General features: G+C 30.7%; 1 protein-coding gene across 1 annotated transcript in view; it reads right to left on the bottom strand.

Moving 5' to 3' along the window:
* LOC114333250 (zwittermicin A synthase ZmaJ) overlaps positions 1 to 14,537 on the bottom strand; it is a 230,332-nt gene that overhangs the window by 151,734 nt on the left and 64,061 nt on the right. The window contains exon 2 of the mRNA XM_028283114.2: positions 1,168 to 1,300. Within this exon, the coding sequence (XP_028138915.1) occupies positions 1,168 to 1,297 (130 nt within the window). The 5' untranslated portion in view covers positions 1,298 to 1,300. The remainder of the gene's footprint in view (positions 1 to 1,167; positions 1,301 to 14,537) is intronic.

Here is a 14,537-nt window from a genome sequence, read left to right as displayed (position 1 = left end):
CCTTTATCGTTACAAATGAGGAGTATATTATTTACGTAGAAAGTATTGGAGAATCTAAAAATGGCACTAAAATAGTAATTCCTCCAGTGGCGTAGAATTTGAGAAGGGTCAACCATTCACTATCCCCTGTCGCACGCCTCTGGTAGCAGCTAGAAACGCGTGTTTCTCATAATTTAATAGGGTGTATAGTAGTCGCACTTTCTGCCAAGAATGAAAAGGATACGTCGAATAGTTTTAAAATGCTGAACAAAAATAGTTTTTAAATTTCTAGATAAAACACCCTGTAACTCAGTAAGGAACCACATTTTATTTAAGTGTTTTAGGTTAAATCTTCGTACATTGTGCTAAGGTTTCTCCAGTTACTATATGGACAATTATTAATGAAACACCCTGTATATGTGTTTGATTCGGATTTTGCACTTCTTCTTCTTCAAGTGACATCTCGACGAAGGTCGGAATCATCATAGCTATTCGTACTTTAAATACGGCTGCTCTGATAAGTTCATTTGATGTACATCCGTACCATTCTCTTAGGTTGCGCAGCCACGATATTCTGCGTCTCCCTATGCTCCTTTATCCTTGAATCTTTCTCTGCATGATGAGTTGGAGCAAGTTGTATTTTCCTCCACGTGTAATATATCCGAGATATTCCACTTTTCTGGTTTTAATTGTATTTAAGACATCCATTTCTTTGCTCATCTTTCTCAGAACCTCTTTGTTTGTGACGTTTTCTGTCCATAATATTTTCATAATTCTTCTATACACCCATAACTCGAATGATTCCAGTTTTTTTCAAAAATAAATAAACATTTTCAATTTCAATGAATAACCAGTTTTTTACAGTTTTTTCACTGATGCTGCATTCAAGGTCCAAGCTTCCATTCCGTAAAACAGAGTCAAGAAAACGTAGCACCAAGCGAACCTTACTCTTAGCTCTCACTTTAGATCTATTGTGCATAGCACATTTCTCATTTTGTTAAAATTCGCAAATTCGGATTTTGCACAATACTAGCTTATGTTGTATTCCGTACAAGGGTACCACCGAGAGGTCTTTCAAACGAACAAACAACTTCGATGACATATCATACACTAGTCTATTAGATTTCAAGAGATTTTTACTTTCCACTTATCTACTTAAAATGTTTTTACATCTAAATGCATCCATACCTTCAAATAACAAAGCCGCGTCGTTTTCATGTTGAGAGGTTGCAACATTCTCGAAGATACTCTCCAAGGTATTCGCATGGAACTGCCTGGTTGGACCTTTTAGAATAGAAAGTTTTGGAATGGAACCCATAGCCTGAAAAGCAAAACATGAGATATGAGTAATCTTCTTGATATGTATTTCTTTGAGATGGATTTATTAAAACAGAAGATAAAAAAATATTGCGTCCATACAGTAACGCATAAATTCATTATTAGTTAAATAAACAACATTATTAGACATTCCAGAAACAGGTCGATTTTTATTTTTAAATTACGATTTTTTGGTATATAGATCATAATAGTGAATAGTGACGTCATCTATCTGGGAGTGGTGACGTAATCGATGATTTTTTAAATGAGAATAGGGCTCACGTGATTTTAAAGGGTATTCATTTCTCTATTTAGTAATATAAACATTTCCATAATTATTTATACAGAGTGTCCAAAGAATTTTTAATAAAAAATTGAGAAACAAAGAAGGATATATGTAATTTATTTAATTTACATTTAATCACAAGTTATTAATTCATATTAAAAAAATCATCGATTACGTCATCACGTCCAGACGGATGACTCACTAGTATGATATAATACAGGGTGAGTCACCACTAACGCGACGGAAGATTACAGCGAAATGGTAAAAGATTGGAAAATTTTTTAAATTGAGTAGTTTGTAAGTTGATAAAAGCTACATTTTAAAATTATTTTGAAATATACAGGGTGTCCCAATAAATGGCGGCGTATCAAAGTTTTATTTTTCCTTATGGAACACCCTCTATCTTATTGAATTTTTTACTTGTCCTCAAAAAATAAGGTATAGTTTCATAAGGCTTCCCTATACCTATGTACAGAGTTTTCTGAGTTATGTTGACTTTTCTTAAAATGTAAAGTTTTAAAAGAAGGCTTATTCTCAAGTTATTTACGAAATTATAAAAACATTACTTTTACATGTAAATAGTTCGATATTGGCTGAATGTATTCCATGATTAATTATTACAAATTTGTCTACAGGGTGTTCAAAATTTACAGTTTCATTAGTGGAGTATTCAATGTGTCGTATGATGCTTATTTTAAATGGAACACCATGTATATTAATAAATAATTATAATAAAGAAATTTACCTCTTTCGAATGGTATATGGATGTCCTATACCTAGGTGTAGGTGTCATAGTTTTGTGTAATTTATAATTATTTAAATTCTTAATCTGTATATCGATTTTAAAACAAAAGATGTAGTTAATTAATGTCATTGTATGACACTGTCAGTTTATGACAGGACGGTCTGGTAATTATCAAAACTATAAACATCGGTGTATGATATTCAATTTGTTTTACTTAAAAATGGCTTTGGCAGAGCCAATTACATTCAAATTTAATTGTTCCTAAAAATGAATAATCACGATATCTATGAAAGAATAGACATGCTACTTTTCATTGGGGAATATCTTTAAAATTGTCTCTTAGCTTCTAAAGTTTACGCTTAAAGGTATCCTGATAGAAGACAGGAGACACCCAAAAAAGGACGTTTTTGAGAGATTTCTGGATAGATTCCGTGCTACTGGTAATATTGCATAGGTACAAAAAGGTAAATAAAAATAAACCATTTATTTTTAATGACGTCAACGAACTTTCTCCCGAACTTGTCCTGCTTTCTGTTACGGAAAACCCAAATACTAGTACGTGAAAAATTTTGAGTCAATTAAAAATCAGTCAACCGAGTGTACAGTCGGAAAAATGAAAGAATACCCATGAACGATCATATCAAGCACATATTTTGGATTTGCTGCCTTTTTCTATAAATAACGAACGGGAGAGATAGATGATTAAGTGTTGTCTACTAAGCAAAAACGTTATCAAATACATACGCAGTTACATATTTATAATTGACAGAGTGAGACGGCGATACAATTGTTCAACATAGTTATATTAATTTAGTAGATTATTTCATTCATAGGAGATTCTGACCAATAGAAAGCTACAGAAATCTGAAAGCTACAGAAATCGATAATTTTTGATAATCTCCCGTCGTTAAGTATATTACGTCAGATGCCCTTCGTTGCTACGAAAAAATACATTCAGTGATATTAATGACAATTAATGTTTTAAAAATAATAAAAGTGATGACTTTCAATCGTCAAATATTTATAAAAACTGTGTGTTTAATGGTACTTACAGAAATAAATTACAATAAAATTTTGGTTTTGAACAGTTTTATTCATGAAATAATCGCAACAAATTGCACTCGACCTCTGAAATTAATATAGAATTTTTGCTCTCGTGACACTTTGACATAATTTCACTCGCCTTCGGCTCGTGAAATTAAAACTGTCAAAGTGTCACTCGGGAAAAATTCAATAATTTCAGAGCTCTTGTGCAATTACTACTGATTATTTCATTCATAGGAGATTCTGACCAATAGAAAGCTACAGAAATCTAAATTAAACTGATAATTTTTGATAATTTCCCGTCGTCAAGTATTATACGTCAGATGCCCTTCGTTGCTACGAAAAAATACATTCAGTGACATTAATGACAATTAATGTTTTAAAAATTATAAAAGTATGACTTTCAACCTTGAAATATTTATAAAAGCTGTGTGTTTAATTGTACTAATTTGTACTTACATAAATAAATTACAATAAAATTTTGGTTTTGAACAGTTTTATTCATGAAATAATCGCAACAAATTGCACTCAATCTCTAAAATTAATACAGAATTTTAGAGCTCTTGTGCAATTACTACTGAAAATTTAAATTCACACTTGACTATTTCTGTACTTCTAATGTCATTCTTAGAAAAACATTCAAGATATCAGTAGAGATAATAATTGTATAAACTACTATTCGAGTAATCGTGCTGGTCAACTATAATCTGACAGATTCAATTTCTGTCACTTTGACAGTGAAACTGGGTTAGGTTCGGTAGAGTTTATAGATTTTAATAATCAGTCGTATTTGCTTGAATAAACTCAGTTCTTTTAAAAGCTATTTTGATATTATATTGTATATTTGGTTTGGTAAGTATTTATTTAAGGTGATACAGTAGCGATCAACAGGTAGCCAAAACGCGTTCCAAGATTCCGGCTGTAATTTTGAATATTTTTTCGAGATATTTGGCACACGTATTCGTAATATAATAAAGAATGGCGGTACAGAGCCCAATTTGAAAAATATATTAATATGTGGAAATTATTCTGTAATTAAATACAATATTAAAAAAACGAACCTGTACCGCCATTAAGAAGAACAAAAAATACACTTTCTTCAAATAAACTTTTTTATCCGATGCCTAGATTTTGTGTCATTTTGGAACAACTAATGAAATAAAAAATTTTAGTGGTTCCAAAATGACACAAAATCTAGGCATCGGATAAATAAGTTTATTTGAAGAAAGTGTATTTTTTTGTTCTTCTTAATGGCGGTACAGGCTCGTTTTTTTAATATTGTATTTAATTACAGAGTAATTTTCACATATTAATATATTTTTCAAATTGGGCTATGTACCGCCATTCTTTATTATATTACGAATACGTGTGCCAAATATATCGAAAAAATATTCAAAATTACAGCCGCAATCTTGAAACGCGTTTTGGCTACCTGTTGATCGCTACTGTTTCCTCTTAATTAAAATAAGTCATTAAAATTTGTAAGTAATCATCTGTCAATATGGTTAACTTCTGTCTATGAGTTTGCCAAACGTGTACATATTACTCCGACTTTTCAATCATAGTGTATAAAATTACAGATGAGTATATTTTTACGAATGTACATTTATTTGCAGATAATGTCTGGACAATGATCTGGATACCAAAAGGATCTGAATTCATTAAGTTTACTTTCATTTATGTCACTTAATGCAGCTGACATAAACGACATTTTTTAAATTCCTGTTACTATTTACGTCCAGCAACTTTAACATGGAGAAATTCATAATACTATATTTGCGTATAGTACGTTCTTTAACGGTAAAATATTGCAAAACCTCTGAATTTTAAAGAACCCCTTGGATTGACATGGAATTTGGCATACACATAGCTAATAAGTCAAAGAAAAAAAGTGATATTGTGCCGATGTGTGCTTTTGCCCTGGGGGTGAGTTTCACCCCTTCTCGGGGGTGAAAAAGTATAATATGTCCAAAATAAGTTCGAAATTCGATAAACTGACTAATTTTAAGCAACTTTTGTTTTATAGCGTTTTTTCACCAAGTCAATCCTTTTCGAGTTATTTGCGAGTGAATTTGTTCATTTTTAAACAAAATAAACACGTTTTTAGACGGTTTTTCGCAAATAACTCAAAAAGTAAGTATTTTGTCGAAAAAATATTCTTAATAAAAATATAGCTTATATAAAAGTGAAAAAATGGTGCATATATTAAGTCCGTAAACCAAGTATTAGCAAAGTTGTAGCTAATGAAAAGTAGGTTCTCAGTCGTCAAATTCCAAATCGAATATTTTATCGAGAAATAACCAAAAAAACGGAACACTTTTCGAAGAACACTCATTTCAACTTTTTTAAAGTGTCTAAAAAAAGGTTTATTTTTTTTAAAAACTTCCAACCTTAAAAGTAAGTGAGTTCTGCTCAAAATATTGTTGGTACCTTTTATTTTTTGGTAAAAAGAATCGCGAAAAGCACCCCCTAATTAGCATATCAAATAAATTTAATCGTTACCGCTTCAGAAGTTATTTTACTTATTTATTATTTATACGGTATGTAAGTCTCAGCGGTTCAAAGTGCTTATTCTTGAAAAGGCTGTAGTTAAAATGGCTTAAACGAGTCACTAATCCCGAGTGTATGCCAACTTTGAACAGTCATAGCATAACCGATTTTTGTCCAACAGGAAAACAAAAAGGCCAAAATATTCAGAAAAGCAAAACGTACATTTTATTACTTTTTGAGATTTTTGGTATTACTAATAATTTTTAAGTTATTTTGAAAAAGAACATTTTTTACAAAATTAAAAATTTAAAAATTTTTATTTTAAAACCATTTTTTTTTTCAAAAATAAGCACGTTGAATCGGTGAAACTTACAGATCATATAGACACAATATAAATAAAGCAACATGTGAAGCGGTAACGATTAATTCTATTTAAGTTGTTAATTAGGGGGTGATTTTCCCGATTTTTTTATGCCAAATCAAAACTGACCAACTGTATTTTGAGCGTAACTTGCTCACATTTGATGCCAGAATATATTTTTTAAAAAATAGACATAAAGCTTTTTAACTCTTTAAAAAAGTTGTAATGAGTTTTTTCCAAGAAGTGCTTCAGTTTTTGGTTATTTCACGTTGAAATATATTTATTTGAAGTTTGGCGAATATGAACCTATTTTTCTTTAGCTTTAACTCTGCTTCTACTAGGTCTAGAGACTTCATGTATACACATTTTTTTTTACTTTTTTACAAGCTATACTTTTGCTAACAACGGTTTTTTTCCATAAAATACTTACTTTTTTAATTATTTGCGAAAAATTGTCTAAAAACGTGTTTGTTTTGTTGAAAAATGAACATATTCACTCGCAAATAACTCGAAAAGTATTACCTTAGTGAAAAATCTGTATAGAATAAAAGTTGCTTAGAATTAGGCATTTTATCGAATTTTGGACTTATTTTGAATGTATGTTTTTCACCCACGAGAAGGGGTGAAACTCACCCCCAGGGCAAAAGCACACATCGGCATAATATCACTTTTTTTCTTTGACATGTTGGCTATGCGTATGCCAAATTTTATGTCAATCCAAACGGTTCTTTAAAATTTACAGCAAGAATTGTCAAATAATTTACTATTACTCATTATTTTTGTATTATTAATCTATGTCAAATAATTAATTACGGTAGTAAAAGTAACAATTATTACCAATAAATATATACATAAGTATTATCAGAAAAAATAACATCATAAAAATTTTAGAAATTTTTAATTTGATTCGTATGCATATCATCGATGACGCATGGGTATTCTTTCATTTTTCCTACTGTATGTAGAATACATAAGAAAAACCACTATCATTCGTATAAAACTCAACTATACCAGCATTAGACAGAAGAGGAACGTTTAACTTTTCGTTTATAGACTTTGGAATTTGGAAAAGATCCTGATTTTTTTTTTAAGAATGTATTGTGTACAGACGAATCTACCTACTTTTCATAATAATCGTCTAGTTAATAGACATAGCTTTCATTTTATTATGATACAGTAAACAAACATTATACTGTTGATCACCAACACCGATGAAGTGTTCATGTTTAGGGCAGTAATCTGAGCGAGTACGTTATCGATCCATATTTTTTTGACGAAAATGTGAATAGAGCAGCTTTTTTAATTTTTTTAAAACAAGTTTTTTGGATCCTTTTAAAACCTTCCACTTAGCGTGCGAACAAACATGTGGCTCCAATTGGACGGAGCTCCTGCTTATTTTTGACGTGATGTTAAGAACAACCTCAACATAAAATTTAGAAATAAATGGATAGATAGATTCGGTCCATATATTTGGCCACCTAGGTCACCAGGATTGACCAAGATGAATTTTTTTAAATGGGGTTATATTAAAAATATTGTAAATGCTACACTTCGTACCCTACTACTTCAGATGACATTTATATGAAATTAAGAATTTCGAACGCTTTTGCGTCTATAACACCAGATATGTTAAATAATGTAAACAAATCATTTAAAATCGCTTGTTGTATAAACATTTTGAACATGTATACATATATAACTGATAATTTTTTACTTATAGTAAGTTGTGGTTCATTTTGTATTTAGTTATTTTCTTAATAGTATTACTTAATAACGAAAATAGTTATTTTCCTAACTAGTGTGGAAAGTGATACTTTCACGCACGAGACTGCTGTTGCCCGAACGATGCGATAGCGGAGTTTAACTCTAATAGGTTTGACCTATACTTATAGAAAATTTAATGAATTTGAACTTATTTAAGCCCAAAAAAATGAGCTACTTCTCTTGAAACAAATTTTTATTTTAGTTAAATATTTTTTTGCACGATTGATCATTTTTGACCGTTTACCGTGATAGATTTTACGTCAGTAGGTGACATTTACTAGCAACTCGACGGTAAGTAATCCAACTCGACGGTAAGTACTCCAACTCGACGGTAAGTAATTCACTTACCGTCGACTTAAAAAATCTCTTAATTTTAATTTATTTTTTGAAAGAATAAAGAAAACTAACGAATTATTTATTAATATTGAACCTTATGGTACAATTTGTTAAATTATTTAATGAAATCCCACTTGTTTGGGCTGTGGTTTCACTTATAACAGAAACTCCTGCAGAATCGCATACATTAGTAGTATCCAACACTTTTGCTCTTTAAATACGCGATCAAAGTTGAAAACTTGGAAATATCAATGACATCATAAAGAAAAACGGTAGATTTAATCATTGAATATTCTGCCCAGAGGTTTCCAGGAGCTTTCAACTGTATATGTCTTTGAACAAAATATGCCAATAGAGTCTTTTCTTCGATTCTTAAATTCTTGCCTTCGCACCATTTTTTAAAACTTTGGTAGGTATTTTGATAACGGATTTTGGATTTTTCGGGAATAATTGCGGCACCCTTCTTCCCAAGCCCGTTCAGTTTCTTCAAATTCACTTTCGCTCATATTTTAATTTATAATAATCAAAATTGTACTTAAAATTATTGACAACTAAATAAAAACTCAATTCTCCATTGTTGTTATGCACCCTAGTTACTACCTAACAACCAAAGTATCTATCTTGATAAAATGAATGAAACTAGTCAATATGACGAAAATGTTTAATTTTATAATTTATAATGGTATCAATCGTGCAAAAAACGTTATAAGCATGTCGAACGTTAAGGGTAACCGATCTCAGACAATAATTGTCTTCAATCGGTATAAAACCCTTACCGTTCTCCATACTTAATATACTATTTCTTATTTAGCTAATCCCTCGACAACTAATGGCCATTGGCATGGTAGATACGGTGTATTTTTGCAGTTAGGTACCTAGTGTCATGTGTAGTGTGTGTGTTAAGTAAGTGTCTTGTTACTTTGCAAAGTCGACGTCATTAGTTAAATGTTATTACAGTAAAACTTGTGTTAACGGTCATCTGTCAAAATCGGCAACCTGTAATATCGGTCATTTATATAATACGGTCGCGGCCAAATAATCTCATTATTTTTAAAACCAATTTCATAGACCAGTTAGTATCAGCCAAAATGTTTTTGTATAGGTACTTGTTGATAATACATTCAACCAATATCGAACTATTTAGATGCAAAAGTAATGTTTTTATAATTTCGTAAATAACTTGAGAATAAGCCTTCTTTTAAAACTTTACATTTTAAGAAAAGTTAACATAACTCAGAACACTCTGTACATAGGTATAGGGAAGCCTTATGAAACTATACCCTATTTTTTGCGGACAATTAAAAAATCAATAAATACAGGGTGTTCCATAAGAAAAAATATAACTTTGATACGCCGCCATTTATTGGGACACCCTGTATACTTCAAAATAATTTTAAAATGTAGCTTTTATCAACTTACAAACTATTCAATTTAAATTTTTTTCAAATCTTTTACCATTTCGCTGTAATCTTCCGTCGCGTTAGTGGTGACCCACCCTGTATATATTGTATGTTCCCTATGTCCAGCTGAACGATTTACGTACTGTATACGTGGAATATCATATAATTTGTCATATTAAATGTATCTTTCTTATGTAGCTACAAATTTTGCATAATTGTGAATAAATATTTGGACATATAATTTTCTTTTTTATTCGAGCAATTTGTATTTTGATCAATTTTTATGGCGAGCAATTCATTTTCGAGCAGTTGATTTTGAGTAATTGATCTCTAGCAATTGCGTTCGACCAATTGATCTAGAATCAAAATTATGACACATTATCTAATTAAATAACATTATCTAAGGTGCAACGAAGTTCACCGGTTCAGCTATTTGTAATATATTATATAACTGTCGTCAAACCAATTGACAGAAATAAGTTACAGATTAATAATAGTTCATTTAAATGAAAAAGAACGAATCACGAATTTGTTATTAGTCCAGGAACCGAAGGTTTTCACCTCCCAATTTTTACAGAATAAATCGATTTTCTTGAAAATTTGATACAGTAGTGGATAGTCCAAGGATCAAAATCTATATCATGCTGAAAGGCGCTTTTACCATGAGGGTGGTTGCCATCCCATCTCAGGGGCGGAAATTTTTTAATATATTTGACAGCAAAAATTGGTAAAAAGATTAATTCTAAGCAAACAATATTCTATACATTTTTTTTTGATAAAAATTGGTTTTCGATTTATTCGTTATCGAAAGTGTTAGTTGTATATCGAAAAAATCAATATTTTTAATCAGTTTTCTGCTAATATCTCAAAAATTACTCGTTTTATCAAAACTGTAAGTAATGAAAATATACCTTCTGAAAAAATAAACCAAATAATTTATTTTAATTTTCATTAAAACTGATAGTAACTGAGCTATACCCTATTATCGGTTAGCTGTTCTTCATCAAATGTCAAATTGTGTAGTTTCAAAGTTAAAAGACGAGAAAACTATGCATTTTTCGAGGATAACTTATTAAAACTAATTTAAACTAATTTAAAAAGGCCTGTATTAAAAACTAAGAAGAAAGTCTTTAACTCAAAAATTGAGTGACTTACGATGAAAAGAATGTCAGTCGCATTTTTTTCAGCGAGAAAATATGTGGAAATCCCCCTTAATTACCACCCTAATTAAAATTACTCATTGGCCTTATTCAGTCTTCTTTATTTATGTATTGTTAATAGATTGTAGAAGTTTTATCAGCTAAGAATAATTAGTTTAAAAAAATTGAGTTAAAAGCGAATACCGAATTTTTGTATTTTGGTAAAAAATGCTTTTTCTTCAGAATAGTAGATTAGCATCAGAGATACGAAAAAATGGTTAAAAATGAAATTGTAGATTTTTTAATTTCCAAGAAGTTGGTTTGCGAAAATTTCTTGTACGACAAAAATTTAGTGAGATAAAGATAACTTGTACTAACATGCAAAAACTAACTTTACCAACACTTTCAAAGTCGTCCCTTATTTGTGACTGAGGGCTTCAAAAGAATTTAATACTAATAGGCTTATAGATATTGTAAAAACCTACGAAATTATTTTTTGCCAAACTTTCTAAAGTAAAACAAGACGGGCGGGACGAATCTACGCTCGCAGCTCCAGGTGAAAGTAGAAACATCTTCTGATGTGTTTATTTGTTTAAGTTAACTCTATCTTTTTCATTTTGGAGGTGCTCGTCAGTATTTTTCAAATAACTTTTTATATATTTTTTTACAAACTTATGTACTTATATATAATGTCTTTAACATCTTTAAGGTATCAAATGATTGAAAGGTGTGTGTAGATTGGACATGTCTTCTTGTTTGTGACTGGTAATGACCTTGTCAATGACTGGCAAAAAATATACATTCAAGAGGATGCCAGGTTCTGAAACTGTTTTCTTGTGGCGTGTTTAAATTTAATAAGTATGGGATTGAGCCACAATTGTTGGTGTAATGAAAATGACATTACTAATATGCATGAGGGATAGTTTTAACCCTTAAAAAATAAATTTTTAAGGGTTGAAAGACTCAGAAATTATACTAAGAATATTAAACCATTATTACCTAAATCATATGATCCAAATTTTATCTTCCTCTAGTTTTTGAGCAATTTTGAGCAAATTTGAAACATTAGGGGTAGTCTTCACCCTTAAAAATAAAAAGCGCTCTTCGGCACAATATAGATTTTGAAGTAGAGGGTAAGGTGAACTTAAATCCATATTTTCATGCAAATCGGTCCATTCTGTAAAAATCGCGAGGTTTTGTCCTGTTTTAAGCTTCATTTCTTGGACTATACAGGGTGTTTCATTAATAATTGTCCATATAATAACTGGAGAAACCTTAGCACAAAATACGAAGATTTAACCTAAAACACTTAAATAAAATGTGGTTCCTTACTGAGTTACAGGGTGTTTTATCTAAAAATTTAGAAAGTATTTTTGCTCAGCATTTTTAAACTATTCGACATATTCTTTTCATACTTGGCAGATAGTATAGGTACTGGTACAAACTACTAAATTATGTTAAACAAACGTTTCTGGCTATTACCAGAGGCGTACGACGGGGGAAAGTGGATGGTTGACCGTTTCCAAATTCTACGCCACTGGCGAAATTGCTATTTTAGTTCAATTTTTGGATTCTCCAATACTTTCTATGAAAATAATCTACTCTTCATTCGTAACGATAAAGGCATTAGTTTTCGAGATCTTTGAAGTTAAAAATGAAACGACACGGTTATTTTGATTAATGTATTGTGTTGCTTCATTTTTAATTTCAAATATCTCGAAAACTAATCATTTTATCGTTACGAATAAAGAGTATATTATTTACATAAAAAGTATTGCAAAATCAAAAGATTACACAAAAATGGCAATTTCGTCAGTGGCGTAGAATTTGGGAACTGTCAACCAGCCACTATCCCCTGTCGTACGCCTCTGGTAGTAGCTAGAAACGTTTATTTATCTTAATTTAGTAGGGTGCACAGTACCTACACTTTTTGCCAAGTATGATAAGGATACGCCAAATAGTTTTAAAGTACTGGGTACAAATAATTTTTAAATTTTAATCATATGAATCATAATAAATATTTAATCAAAATAAGTGTGCCGTTTCATATTTAACTTCAAATTTCTCGAAAACTAATGACTTTATCGTTACCAATGGAGAGTATGTTATTTACGTAGAAAGTATTGGAGAATCTAAAAATAGCAGTAAAATAGTAATTCCTCCAGTGGCGCAGAATTTGAGAAGGGTCAACCATTCACCATCCCCTGTCGTACGCCTCTGGGAGTAGCTAGAAACGTTTGTTTATCATAATTTAGTAGGGTGTCTAGTAGTCGCTCTTTCTACTAAGTATGAAAAGGATACGTCGAATAGTTTTAAAATGCTGAGCAAAAATAGTTTTTAAATTTTTAGATAAAACACCCTGTAACTCCTTAAGGAACCACATTTTATTTAAGTGTTTTACGTTAAATCTTCGTATTTTGTGCTAAGGTTTCTCCAGTTACTATATGGACAATTATTAATGAAACACCCTGTATATTATATTAGACAAAACATTGCAATTGATCTAGAGAAATCACCACAAAATATTTGGCATAGAATTATGGTATAATGATATTCAGTAAGGAAAATAAGGGAAATTGAAAAGTATCATCCGTATCATATGGACCAATCGTAAAGCAGTATTGGAAAGAGTGATTCACAAAAATATATTAATAGGCTTGTATATTGTCAGGGGATGAAAGGAAAGCATTTTTAACATTTGAAGTGATTTTTTGAAATGTTTATTCTCATTGATCTTAGCAAATAAATGTGTGTCCCATTTAAATTAGGTAAGTTAAGGGTATTTTCGGTGAAACTAAAAGTAACGTAGTAACAAAAAATATAGCATTAGATGCGCTATATATGGCATTGTACCTACTTTAATGCGAATTTTTATGAATATCGGCTTTTTCGCCTCAAAGATATTTACTTTGTTCCATGCGTTATCCCAACCCTGTATATCTCAACTGGATTATAAAATCATATAATACTTATTCTACAGATAAATATAAATATTTATAATTAAGACTCAGACAATCAGTTTTATGTTGAACTGTTTAGTATTAAGGATGCAAAAAATTTGAGTAGCGCTAACGAGTAACCATTGAGTAACGGTCTTATTAGTAAACCAAATCAACAAGACCATCGCGCATCGGTAACCTTGGTTTCACTTTCATGTAAGCAGGACGTTACATTCATAATATACAGCTAGTCATAGTCATACTACCGCAATATCTCTATCTTGAAATATCATCGGAGATCTATTATGGAAGTATGTACATAATTCTTTTGCATCTCTTGGAAAATTTTTATATGGTGGTAAGTTACCTAGTTTGGTGAAGACATTTTAATTTATTTTTACGACAACGTGTATTATTGCATAAAAGACCTTCAGTGTTACTAACTGCATTTCAATTTATAGGAACATATGCAAAATAATTGTTACTGAAGAACGTACAAGACGCAGAGTTTGACAAAATTGTACTTCTTTCTCGTTTTGTTAAGCCAATCACATTTTTTTATTTATTAGAGAAACGATGCACCTATTATGACCTTATGGTTATCCAGTATTTTATATTTAACCTAATCTGCTACTTTACTATCCTGGGTATTCCCACCTTAAAATCTTATAAAATTGTTGCATACTTCACTGTTGTGGTTAGCTGCCCGAATTTAAACTGACATTTACATACTTATT

This window comes from Diabrotica virgifera, chromosome 4 (genome assembly GCF_917563875.1).
Source record: "Diabrotica virgifera virgifera chromosome 4, PGI_DIABVI_V3a".
Taxonomy (NCBI): Eukaryota; Metazoa; Arthropoda; class Insecta; order Coleoptera; family Chrysomelidae; genus Diabrotica; species Diabrotica virgifera.
Note: the sequence above shows the minus strand (reverse complement) of the source record. Positions and strands in the feature narration are given on the sequence as shown.